The sequence below is a fragment of the Canis lupus genome, chromosome 9 (assembly GCF_048164855.1).
Source record: "Canis lupus baileyi chromosome 9, mCanLup2.hap1, whole genome shotgun sequence".
Classification (NCBI taxonomy): domain Eukaryota; kingdom Metazoa; phylum Chordata; class Mammalia; order Carnivora; family Canidae; genus Canis; species Canis lupus.
The window spans coordinates 23867773-23881583 of record NC_132846.1 but is presented as its reverse complement, the minus strand read 5'-3'; the positions used below and the strand labels follow the sequence as shown (position 1 = coordinate 23881583).

The 13811-nt window shown below is 36.5% G+C and overlaps 1 protein-coding gene across 9 annotated transcripts in view; it reads left to right on the top strand.

The window, feature by feature from the left end:
- KLHL28 (kelch like family member 28) overlaps positions 1-13811 on the top strand; it is a 33619-nt gene that overhangs the window by 10898 nt on the left and 8910 nt on the right. For 8 of the 9 annotated variants that reach the window (XM_072838442.1, XM_072838440.1, XM_072838438.1 and 5 more), the window contains one exon: positions 5012-5910. In XM_072838442.1, the coding sequence (XP_072694543.1) occupies positions 5012-5910 (899 nt within the window). Of the gene's footprint in view, positions 1-4459; positions 4560-5011; positions 5911-13811 lie in introns of all 9 variants that reach the window. The other variant, XM_072838444.1, reaches the window with a different exon arrangement.

Here is a 13811-nt window from a genome sequence, read left to right as displayed (position 1 = left end):
AACAGCCCTATGTTCTATGATTATTATTGTTGTTGTTGATGATAACTTTTAGGTTTTTCACATGATAACCATCAGATTTCCTTCTCTTCAGACTCAACATCCTCAGTTCCATTACCCATAAGACATGTTTAAATTTCTTCTTTTCATCATGTGTCATACTTTGTTTAGCTTCCTTGTAAAGGTTGGTACCCAAGATCTGTACTCCAGATGTGGTGTGACATTTGCAGAGCAAAGTGAGAATATCTTCTTTAGTTCTGCATGTTACAGTTCTATTATTGCAACTTAAACCTACATAAGCTTAGTATACTAAAATAATACTGAAATAAAAATCCCTGAGTCCTTTAAACACATCCTACAGATGACTCTTTTCTCTCTTAAGCTATACTTACGTAGTTGTTTTGGAATCCACTATGAAATCTTAACATTTATCCCTTTTAAATTTTTCTTGTTAGTTATCAGGTCTTTTTGAACCCTTGATTTGTTAACCAATGATTTTCCTGTCTTTGGAAGCTTCATGTCATCTGTAGAGCTGAAGGGCATGCCCAAGATTTTGGCTTTATAGCATACTCTAGAAGCCTTCCTCCAAGGAGACCTCATTCCATTAAGTAGTATGCTCTGGTATTGCTAATTTAGCTAACTGAACTAGTTTATATTTTTTTAGTTTTACTGTCAAAATCATGAAAATCATTGTAAAATTCTTTACAAACATCAAGTTTATTTTCTTGATCTCCAAGTCTTTTAAATACATCAAAAAAGAAACAAGATTAGTCTGTGACATGTGTTATTATTAGTTCATCCATCCTAGTCTTAGAGGTCACTGTATCCTCTTCTAAGTATTCACAAATCAAACCTTTAATAATTTATTTTATTTTTTAAAGATTTATTTATTTATTCACGAGAGACACAGAGAGAGAGTCAGAGATACAGGCAGAGGGAGAAGCAGGCTTCCCGCAGAGAACCTGATATGGGACTCCATCCCAGGATCACACTCTGAGCCAAAGGCAGATGCTCAATCATCGAGCCATCCAGGCATCCTAATAATTTATTTTAAAATGTTATCTGAAATTAACATTAACCTTACCAGAATGTTTGTAGAGTTTACTGTGTTGTTTTTGAAAACAGTCTCCAGTCTTGTGGCCCTGGCAGTGATTCAGGGAGTTCATTTGCAGATTCTTTTTAAATATTTTGCAACATTTTTTAGTCTGGGAGAGATGTGAGCTTATAAAGTAGCTAGGTGTCTTTTTTTTTTTTTTTTTTTTAAAGACTATTTTTTTTTTTAGAGCAGTTTTAGGTTCACAGCAAAATCAAAAGGAAGGTACAGAGATTTCCCATAGATACCTTGCCCGAACACATGCATACTTTCCTCCATTACCAACCTCTCCACTGGAGTGGTACATTGTATTACCTACCTACGTTGACACATCATTATCACCCAAAGTCCATAATTTACCTTAGGGTCACTCTTGGTGTTGCACATTCATGGATTTGGACAAATGTATAATGACACGTATCTACCATTACAATATCATACAGAGTAATTTCACTATGTGCTTCACCTGTTCATTCCTCCCTTTCCTCTAACCCCTAGTAACCATTGATCTTTTTATTGTCTCCACAGTTTTGCCTTTTCCAGAATGTCATATAATTGGAATCATGCAGCATGTAGCCTTTTCAGTTTGGCTTCTTTCGCTTGGCAATATTCATTGAAGTTTCTCCATGTTTGGGATGCCTGGGTGGCTCAGTGGTTGAGCGTCTGCCTCAGCTCAGGGTGTGATCCCAGGATCCAGGATTGAGTCTCACGTTGGGCTCCCTGTGAGGAGCCTGCTTCCCCCTCTGCCTATGTCTCTGCGCCTCTCTCTCTTTTTCTCTCTCTGTCTCTGTCTCTATGAATAAATAAATAAATCTTTAAAAAAAAAAAAAGAAAAGTTTTCTCCATGTTTTTTCATGGCTTGCTTGATATGAAGCATTTAGTTTTATAAGAAACCATCAAAGTGTCTTCTAAAGTAGCTGTACCATTTTGCATTCCTACAAGCTATAATGAGAGTTCTATTGCCACATATTCTCTCCAGGATTTGGTGTCCTCAGTGTTGTAGATTTTGACCATTCTAATAAGTGTGAAGTAATATTTCATTCTTATTTTAATATGCAGTTCTCTAATAACATATGATCTTGAACATCTTTTCGTATGCTTTCTTGCCATCTGTGTATCTTGTCTGATGAGATGTCTGATAAGGTTATTTTTGAATTAGGTTTATTTTTAAATTGTTGAATTTTAAGAGTTCTGTTTTTGAATAATAGTTCTTTTTTTAAAAATATTTAAATTTAATGTAGTTAACATATACTGTATTATTGGTTTCAGGGGTAGAATTTAATGATTCATCAGTCACATGTAATACCCACTACTCATTATATCAAGTGCCCTCCTTAATGCCCATCAGCCAGTTACCCCTTCCCCCCAACCAGTTTCCCTCCAGCAACTCTGTTTCCTAGTAGAGTTCAGTGTCTCTTATGGTTTGCCTCCCTCTCTACTTACATCTAATTTTATTTTTTCTTCCCTTCCCCATGTTCATCTGTTTTGTTTCTTTAATTCCACATATAAGTGGAATCATATGTCTTTCTCTGACTGACTTATTTCGCTTAGTATAAGTTACATCCACATTGTTGCAGATGGCAAGATTTCATTTTTTTGATGGCTGAGTAATATCACACTGTGTGTGTGTGTGTGTGTGTATGCACATATATATACATCTTCTGTATCCATTGAATAGCAGTTCTTTATCAGATATGTCTTTTGAAAATATTTTCTCCCAATGTATGTTTTGTCTTCTTGTTCTCTTGACATTGTCTTTTTCAGAGCAGAAGTTTTTTTATTTTAGTGACACCCAGATTATCAATTATTTCTTTAATGGATGGAACCTTGGTGTCATATCTAAAAAATCATGGTCATACCCATGGTTATCTAGATTCTTCTCCTATGTTATCTTCCAGGTGTTCTATAGGTTTGTATTTTACATTTAGGTTTATGATACATTTGGGTTAATTTTTCTTAAAGGATGTAAGTTCTGTGTCTAGATTTATTTTTTAACATGTGAATATTCAGTTCTAACATTTTTTTGTTGGAGAGACAATCTTTTCTCCATTGTATTTTCCTTTCTGCTTTGATAAAGATCAGATGACTATGTGATTTTTTTTTTAAGATTTTGGTTATTTGAGAGAGAGTGTGTGTGCACACGAGAGCACAAACAGGAGCAACAGAAGGAGAGGGAGAAGCAGGCTCCCTGTGGGGAGCCCAATGCAGGACTCCATCCCAGGACCCTAGGATCACTCCCTGAACTGAAGGCAGACGCCCAACCACTGAGCCACCCAGATGCCTCTATTTATGTGGTTCTATATCTGGGCTCCCTATTCTGTTTCATTAGTCTATTTATTCTTTCAGTAGTGCTACCTTGTCTTGATTACTATAGCTTATAAGAATTCTTAAAATTAGGTAATGTTAGTTCTTCAACTTTGTTCTTTTTTTCAATATTGAATTAGCAATATGCATCTTTTACCTCCCTGTATCAACTTTAGAATCAGTTTACCATAGCCATAAAATAACTTGCTGAAAAAAAAATTTTTTTAAAGATTTATTTATTTATTCATGAGAGACAGAGAGAGGCAGGGGCACAGACAGAGGGAGAAGCAGGCTCCATGCAGGGAGCGTAATGCAGGACTCGATCCCAGGACTCGAGGATCACACCCTGGGCCAAAGGCAGATGCTAAACAGCTGAGCCACCCAGGGATCCCCAACTTGCTGAAATTTTTATTCAGATTGTGCTGAATTATATAGTTCCAAGTCAGGAAGAACTGACATCTTGATAATATTGAGTCTTCCTATCCATGAACATGGAATCTCTTCATTTATTTAGTTCTTTGATTTCTTTCAATAGAATTTTATAGTTTCTCTCATATAGTCTTGTGTACATTTTGTTAGATTTGTAACTGTTTCATTTTCTTAGGTGTTAATGTCAATGGTAATAGATTTTTAATTTCAAATTTCACTTGTTCATTGCTGGTATATAGGAAAGTGATTGACTTTTGTATATTAACTTCGTATCTTGCTACCTTACTGTAATTGCTTATTAGTTCCAGGGATGTTTCTGTTGATTGTTTCAGATTTTCTACACAGTCATGTCTCCTGCCAACAAAGACAGTTTTATTTTTTCCTTTCTAATCAGTTTACCTTTGTATTCCCTTTTCTTGTATCATTAGATATAGCTCCGTTTTCAATCCCTTCTCTTACTTCCTGTATCCATTCACCTTTCCTGTTTATTCTGAACTTTTCAGTCTGATTTGTTAAATCAGACAAATGAGAATTGAGAGTTGAGAGTCTCAGACAGTGGAAGAGTTGTTTATGTTATACAAAGCAGCACATATAATTAATTGCATGTAAAGGAGTTGAGTACTTAAATGTTTACAGGGTTACCCATGAAGTTAATTTTGACCCAGCCTTTTGAGAATTTGAATTGAATGAAAAGAAGATACGAGGAGAAAGGTTATAGACAAAAATCTGGCTTATGGTAAGAAAATATTTGCATAGAGCTATAATAATTACATAAACTTTATTGGAGTGAAAGAGTATTGTAGAAAGGGTGAGAATTAGTGGAACTGAGGATATGGGAAGAGGCAACTTAATAAAATGACACTTAAGTGCTGTATTCACGGCACTTAAAGTTGTGTAGAACTTTACATGTTCTTGGCAGAGTCGCAGTCCAAAAGTCCATTGTCAAGAGACTTTTGTGGTTTAGGGCATTCCGCATAATCTTTGGGCCTCTATTTCTTAGTATCTATAATATAGGAATTGAATTATATAATTGCTAAAAGCCCTGTCTAGTATTTAGCATAAAGTATTTGAAAACCAACAAACAGGCCAATAAATAACAAACTTCGTTTATTTTGTGCTGTTTGAAAAAAGAATCATACTGGCAAGATTATTTTGAAATAATTGTTCATGCTTTTTGTTTTTCTGCAGATGGACCACACATCCCCGACCTACATGCTTGCTAACTTAACCCACTTACATTCTGAACAGCTTCTGCAGGGCTTGAATCTTCTTCGTCAACATCACGAACTCTGTGACATCGTTCTTCGAGTCGGTGATGTTAAAATCCATGCTCACAAAGTGGTACTTGCCAGCATCAGCCCATATTTCAAAGCTATGTTTACTGGAAACCTTTCTGAAAAAGAGAACAGTGAGGTTGAGTTTCAGTGCATCGATGAAACTGCTCTCCAGGCCATTGTAGAGTATGCCTATACAGGGACTGTTTTTATTTCACAGGACACAGTTGAATCTCTCCTTCCAGCAGCAAACCTGCTCCAGATAAAGCTTGTCTTGAAAGAATGTTGCGCGTTTCTTGAAAGCCAGCTTGATCCTGGTAATTGTATTGGAATTTCTCGTTTTGCAGAGACATATGGTTGTCATGACCTTTATTTGGCAGCTACTAAATACATATGCCAGAATTTTGAAGCTGTGTGCCAGACTGAAGAGTTTTTTGAGCTTACACATGCTGATTTGGACGAAATTGTTTCCAATGACTGTTTGAATGTAGCTACTGAAGAGACTGTTTTTTATGCGCTTGAGTCTTGGATCAAGTATGACGTACAAGAACGTCAGAAATACTTAGCGCAGCTACTTAACAGTGTGAGATTACCATTGCTGAGTGTTAAGTTTCTCACTAGACTATATGAAGCAAATCATCTTATTCGTGATGATCGCACTTGTAAACATCTTTTGAATGAAGCCCTAAAGTACCACTTTATGCCTGAACATAGACTCTCTCATCAGACGGTCCTGATGACACGACCTCGCTGTGCCCCCAAAGTACTTTGTGCAGTAGGAGGAAAATCTGGACTATTTGCCTGTTTGGATAGGTAAATCGAAGGCTTTCTTAAAGGATTTATGCTAAAAGATTTTATATTTTTTAAGTGTGCTAATTTTCTCTATTTTTTAAATAGTTTGATTTTGCTATTTATTTGCTTCTTTCTGTTCTTTCTGAATCACATAATCTAATTGTTTTAATCACATTGTCATTGATTCCTTTCAGTACTCTGTTATTAACAACCTCCCCCCACCCCCCATGCACAAACTTCATGAATTTTGGTTACTTTTCTATTTTATGTCTTTTTTTTCTTTTAATTTGTGAAACTGCTTACATTATTATTTGACCAGGTCAGCAGAGATTTATTATTGCTAACTATAACAGAAGATGCTAGTAAGAAGGAGAGCTAGGAATCTTTGATGAGGGCAGCCTGGGGACAAGAATGAGTTTGAATGAATATCATCAAGGAATGGAATCATGAAAGAAATAAGAAAAAGTAGGATACTGAATAAAAATCATGGACCTACAAATTTATTTTCTTCAGTGTAAATATTTTTAATTACATTAGTAAAGAGTGCTTTCTTTTCTAATAATCTACAGTAGGAACTGTTGGACTTTTTCTATAAAGTAAATATTTTAGACTTGGTGGCCATATGGTCTCTTACATCTACTCAGCTCTGCATTGTAGTGTGAGAGCAGCCATAGACAATACATAAACAAATGAGATGACTGGGTTCCAACAAAACTTTATTTACAAAAGTCCCTGGTGGGCTGAATTTGACCCTTAGTCATAGTTTGCCAGTCCCTGATTTGGAGCACTATACAGGTAACTTTCATACATTGAAAATAAAGCTGGATGTTACCTTTCCTTTATTCTTGAATGGGAATGCTCTGTGAAAACATTCATGTTTGATAAGTTTATTTAAATTGTGATTTCTTTCTGGCCATTTCCAAAAATTTAGTAGATTTTTCTCCCTCCAATGGTAGGAAACTATTGATGTCTTAGCAGTGTCAACTGATATATCTGTATCTTTTAGAAAGTCTCAGTTGATTTTTAATTGTCTAAATTAAATTAACTGCAAAGTCTAAAGTTAGTATCATTGAGATTGGACTATAGGTAGAATATTAGTTATGGTCACTACAAAAATTGTTGACTCTTATTTTTAAGGGCATTAATTATTGGTATAAAGTAAAAAATATTAGTAAAATGTCATGACAAAAAATTCCAAACGTGAATTTACATGGTAAAAATTCTTCACCAGTTGCCTCTTGGTCTCTCAAGTATTAAAGATGATATACATAAATTATTAAAAAGTTATAAGAACTGTTCATATGTTTATAACCAATAATTTTTTATCATATATCTTTTTTTTTTTTTTTAAAGAAAGAAACCTTTTTTTGAAGTAGGTTCTATGCCCAGTGTGGAGCCCAACGTGAGTCTTGAGCTCATAACTGAGATCAAGATCTGAGCTGAGATCGAGTCAGATGCTTAACTGCCTGAGCCACTAGGACCCCAGAAAAAAAAAGTTTAATGTCTTTGGACAGAGCCATTTATTGCAGTATTATTTACAACTATGGAAAAATTGGAATCAGTGTAAAAAAGTCTATTTAATTCTACAAAAAAATGTTAAACATATGCGTTCATCAGATACCATGCTGGATAATTGATCTTTAACATGTTTATAATTTACCTAAGGAGACAGATATTTAAGTAGATAATTATAATATGTAATGTTAATGCAATGATAAAGATAATACCATGAAAGTATGAAGGAAAGGCATTTATCCCATTTGGGGGGGTTAGGGAAGATATTGTGGAGAAGTTAATGTCAAAAAAAAAAAAGAAGAAGAAGAAGAAAGAAGAAGAAAGAAGAAGAAGAAGAAGAAGTAGTAGTAGTAGTAGTAGTAGTAGTAGTAGTAGTAGTAGTAGTAGTTAATGTCCAAAGTGAAGTGTTGAAGGCTAATAAGCAAGACCTAAGCAAAAGGTCACAGGACACGCACAAAGACACAGTGGAATGATACAATATAGGATAGGAGGTGCAGGAGACTAAAAGCTGTTTGGTATTCTAGAGTATAAAGTTTAAAGATTGGGGCCCCTGGCTGACTCATTTGGTGGAGCATGCAACTCTTATTCTCAGGGTTATAAGTTCAAGCCCCACATTGGGTATAGAAATTACTTACAAATAAAATCTTGGTGGGGGGGGCTGGAAAACCAAATTAAAAATAAAGTTCAAAGATCTAAACAGTAAGGGGTAGACAGTAGTCAGTATGGGCCTAGTCAAAGAAGTATTGTGTGCCATGGTAAAGAAGGTTTTTCTTATGTGGATCAAAAAACAATTATAAGGAGGGTAGTGAAATTATCAGATTCACATATTAGATCATTCTTTGCTGCCTTATGGAGAAATATTAAAGAGCCAGAATTAGTATCTAAGTCATTAGTAAGTGGCTATCATAAAAGTATAGGCAAGAGATTATGAGGTCCAAAGTGCAAATAGCAAAGATAGGAAAGGGGGCATCAATTTTAAGAAATGTTTTAAGAGAGCAAATTGACAGGATTTAGTGAATGGATATGGGAGGATAATGAGAGGGAAGAATCAAAAATACGTTAGATTTCATGGTTAGATATTGGATGAATGGTTATATACCAAGAGAGAGAATATAGGAGGAGGAGCCATTTTAAAGGAGGGAAATAATGTGTTCAGTTTTGGACATACTGAGTTTAGAGTGCCAATTAAATATCCAGTGAAGGATGTCCTACTAGCTAGAAATTATTGCAAAGCTCACTGAAGAGATCAAAGCTAGGTATTTGGAAGTTACTGGTATATAATAGCATTTGGAGGTATAAATTAAAACCATGAAGTCTTCTGGACTTCTTGACTGCTTAAATGTCCCTTCTTTCTACCCATTGAGAACATATAGAAAGGAAAAAAGATTGGTTCATAAATGGACCTCTGGGGAATGTTAATATTCAAGATGAAGGCCTCAAGAACAGTCTTAGAGGTAGGAGAATCAAGAGAGAAAGGTGTCATGAAAGCCAAACAATTTAAATGTGTCAAGAAGAAAGAAGTGTAATTAACAATGTAAAATGCTAAGGAAAGTTCCAGACAGATAAAGGTAGAAAAATGGCTCTTGTACTTGGCTATATGGAGATCATTAATGACTTTTGGTGGAGTAATTTCAGCAGAATTGTAGAAATGTTGTGAATATATTATAGCAGATTGAGATGTGTATAAAAATAAGGAAATAAACTGTGAAGACTTTTAAGAATCTTGGCTGAGATGAGGAAAGAAGTAAGGCAAAATGATAGAATCGGGAAGTTTTTGTTTATTTTGTTTTTGAAGAGAAAGAGACATGAATATGTTTATTATCAGATGCCAGTGAAGAGTGGTAAGGTAAAGGTACAGGACAGAGGATTGGTCACTGATAAAGCAAGATTTTAGAGGCAATAGGAAGGGGTTGGTATCAAAAGCAAAGATAGAAGGTTTTAAATATGAGGAAGAGGGACTCTTTATGCCCCCAAACCAGAATATGAGGATAGGTTTACTGGAGGGGGGAGGGATGGAAGAAGGAGTTTAAGATAGATACTGTCTAATAGCCTCAGTTTTTCCCTTTAACTAGGAAAGGAGGGACACCTGCCAAAAAGAGGAAAGTAGAGATTGGGTAGTTGGCTTAAGGAATCTCAAGAAGCTCTGAGTTTTGTTTCTATTACACATAGGGAGTCATAAGGATGACAGTACATTAGAAGTGATTTTGAATAACTGTCCAAATACATTAAATGTTACATGGACTTTTAACCACACCACTCATGACACTACTCACCTCAGTGCTCTAAGTTATAGGTCATATTCCAAGAAAGAAGCTCTCGTTACAACTAATTATCCCTTTGCCCTCAAAAACCATAAGGACTAATACCTTTATATCTTATATCTCTGTTTACCTAAATCATCTACAAAAATCCATCCTCATAGCTGAACTCTTATTATCATTGAGAAGTTTTTTCTCATACCAATCAATTGTCCAGTTCTCCAACACTAACTGCATGTCTAATAATTCTGACACTATCCAGAGTTACATGATACCCCACTGCTTAGAGTCTTAGTCCCAGAAGACTGTCCCCATTAGAGAAGCTGGCCACAAATAGGGTGCCCAGGCTGCCCACATTTCTGTCTGGAGGACAGAACACTCCCCACTTCAAGTTTGCTAGAATGACTCTTAGAACTTAAGGAAAGTGCTGTACTTACCAGTTTATTACAAAGGATATAACTGAGGAACAACGAAATGTAAGAGACACATAAAGCAGGATGTGGGGAGGAGAGGGAAGGACAGAGCTTCCATGCCCTTTCTGGGCATGCCACCCCCTCCTCCCCCAGCATCCCAGTGTGTCATCAGCCTAGAAGCCCTCCAAACCCCATTGTTTAGGGAGTTTTATGGAGATTTCCTTATGAGGGTTTGATTGAAAATCATTGACTTTGGTGATTGAGCTCAGCCTCCAGACTGTTAATTACACAGTTGATACCTCTGGCTTCCAGCCCCCTGCTGAAGCTATCTATAGAGGTGGCCACTGGCAGTCACCTCAGTAGCATAAACTCAGGCATGGTTGAAAAGGGCTCATTATAGGGCAGCCCCGGTGGCGCAGTGGTTTAGCGCCGCCTGCAGCCCAGGGCTTGATCCTGGAGACCTTGGATCAAGTCCCACTTCGGGCTCTCTGTATGATGCCTGCTTCTCCCTCTGCCTGTGTCTCTGCCTCTCTCTCTGTCTCTATGAATAAATAAATAAAATCTTTAAAAAAAAAAAAAAAGAAAAGGGCTCATTATAAATAACAAAAGGCATTCCTATTACTCAGGAAATTGCAAGAAGTTTAGGAGCTCTGTGCTAGGAACCTGGGACATAACCTGAATATATTAGTTTTATTGCACCATTATTGTATGGTCCTGTATGTCATTGAATTTAACCTAATTACCAGGCCTTTTTTTTATTTATTATTGTCTATTTTTAAAGATTTTATTTATTTATTCATGAGAGACAGAGAGAGAGAGAGAGGAACAGACATAGGCAGAGGGAGAAGCAGGCTCCATGCAGGGAGCCTGACATGGGACTCGATCCGGGTCTCCAGGATCACACCTTGGGCTGAAGGCGGCGCTAAATCGCTGAGCCACCAGGGCTGCCCCAGGCCTTTTTTTTTTTTACTCCTCAAATCTGCCTGCCATATCCTAGAGAATTCATATTCAGTCATAAGAAAAATCCCCTTTATTTTCAACTTCTTGTTCTAATGAAAGATGACTGATGCTTAAGGATACTGTTTTTGCCGAAGCCTCTCCAAACTGTTTTGTTTTATTTCCCCATATCTCATGTATCACAGGTCCTAAAGGTTGGGTAAGTGTTTTCTTTGTTTCTCATATCCACTTCCAAAATTTTTTCATCTCCCCCCTCAAAAATTTCAAATCATTCCAAGCATTTGCCATCAGGCTATATCATTTGATACCCCTTCTTGTTGCCAACATCTATCTCTTTAGTAACTTCATTTATTGAAAATTTTTGTAGCTGGCTTACTATCTTTTTCATCATTCTGTATAAACAGTCATTTTTGCGGATTTCAACATTGCCGTAGTATGACACACAGTTATCCATCAACTTTGGCTCTTTCCTTAGTCTCACTTCTAACAGTCTTTTCTGCCTTACCATAGGCACCTGTTCTCATGATTATACTTCAACTTTGTCATTACTCGTGTCTTCAGACTTTGAAAATCTTGGTTTCATACCTTCCATTCTCTGACTACCATTCCTTTCTTGCCAGCTTATTTATTTCAGTACATCCACTGCAATCATTCTTTATTCCCTTCAAGACTTTTAATCCATTGGCCTTATTTTTTTTTTAATTTTTATTTATTTATGATAGTCACACAGAGAGAGAGAGAGAGAGGCAGAGACACAGGCAGAGGGAGAAGCAGGCTCCATGCACCGGGAGCCCGACATGGGAATCGATCCAGGGTCTCCGGGATTGGGCCCTGGGCCAAAGGCAGGCGCCAAACTGCTGCGCCACCCAGGGATCCCTCCACTGGCCTTATTATCAGAAAACTTACTGCTCACTAATCACTACATGTCCTCACCTTCACTCCTTACCTAGCTTAGATTCCAGAAACATCACTGTTAACATTCCTTTGAATACGCTCGGGGCTCTCTTGCCCTTCTTCCATCATACTCCTCTAGTTAGGATCTGTTCTCCACTTGTGCCATGGCTGTACCTGAGCAGCAGTATGAGGCTAGAGAAACACACATATCCGTCTTAAGTGGTCTCACTTAGGGCTCTGAGCACTGGAAGCAATCCCTTTACTTTCCCTAAGCAGTGTACTCTTACTTCCTGGAGGACTGTTTTATACCTCTTTTCCCCATTAAAATAAAATGTCCAAACCCCCACAACCCTCACCTTCCAACTCTCAGCTGATGACTTTTGTCTCTAACTCTACTATCATAGAAACAGAAGAGAACTATCTCATCTTCTCATCTCCAAATCCACCTAGTTATTTCTATCTAAGACCAATTCCTCCATTTCTTTGCTTACTGGCTTCTATTCCCTCTCCACTACACAAGGACTCTGCTCTTGGCATTGATCCCATCTCTCTCTTACGTTACCTTCTCCCTCTGTACTACATCATTGCCATCAGCATGCAAACATATTCTGGTTTAAGCTCCCAGGTTCAACCAATCTTCCATGGACACCATGGTCTTCCTCTGCTTATCCTTATATCTGCTTCATCTGTTTTACTCTTTATAGTAAGGTCCTTTAAAAGTCAATATCCACTGTTTTCACTTCATCTTCCATTCTCTCTTGACCCACTCTAGTCAAGATTTGTCCCCACTACCTCACTGAAACTGCTCTCATTAAGGTAAAATAATTCCTTAATGTATCATTCTCATTGGAGCAAATTCATTTTTAAAACTAGCAATATAACAAAACTGTATAGAGGCATTCAATAACTATTGAATGAATAAATATTCTTTGATCATTCTGGATAGAGAATTTATATTTTTATGCTATTGCACTTTTGAGTTTGGAGACATGGAAATGAAACATGTATACTTGAAAGAGACTGTATATAATTTGCATGCAAGGTATAAAGAATAGAAATCCAAGGACGTATCAACCAGTTTATGAAATAGACAACAATACCTTTAAATTCCTTTGTGTCCCTCCTTGATGCATCTCCTTTCCTCCCCAAGAAGTAACCACGATTTTGAATTTTCTATATGTTATTTATTTTCATTACAGTTTTGCCACATATTTCTGTGCCCCAATACAGCATTGTTTCACACCTTTTTAATATAAATACAGTAATGTTATACATACTCTTTAGAGATGTGTTTTCTTCCTGAACAATAAGTTTATGAAATACATCTGTGAGATTGTATGAAGCAGTAGGTCGCTTAGTTTCATTGGTGTATGATATTACAATATATGGGTTTAATGCAATATTTTTTTTCTACAATGAACATGTTAATTATAAGAGTTACTTAAAGTGTTGCACACATACAGAAGAGTGCACAAATCCCAAGTGTACAGCTCAGTGAATTATCACAGAGTGCATGTTACAAACCAGTTCAAGAAATAGCATGGGACCAACACCCAGAAACCACTCTGGACTTCCCTTCCTGCCCTCCCCAAAGGTAACCACTATCCTCATTTCTAATCTCTGGATTAGAAATGTTTTTGAACTTGGTATAAATGAAACTATGCAGACTATATTCTTTTGAGTTGGGCTTGTTTCCCTTGGCATTATATGTGTAAGATTCATTCCTGTTAAAAAGGAAGAAAAAGATTAATTCCTGTTACATGTAGCTGTAATTTATTTTCATATTCTCTGATATGCCATAATTTATTTATCTATTTTTTATGGTTAATGAAAATTTGAACTGTTTCCAGTTTTTGACTGTTAACAAATAATGCTGCTGTGAGCA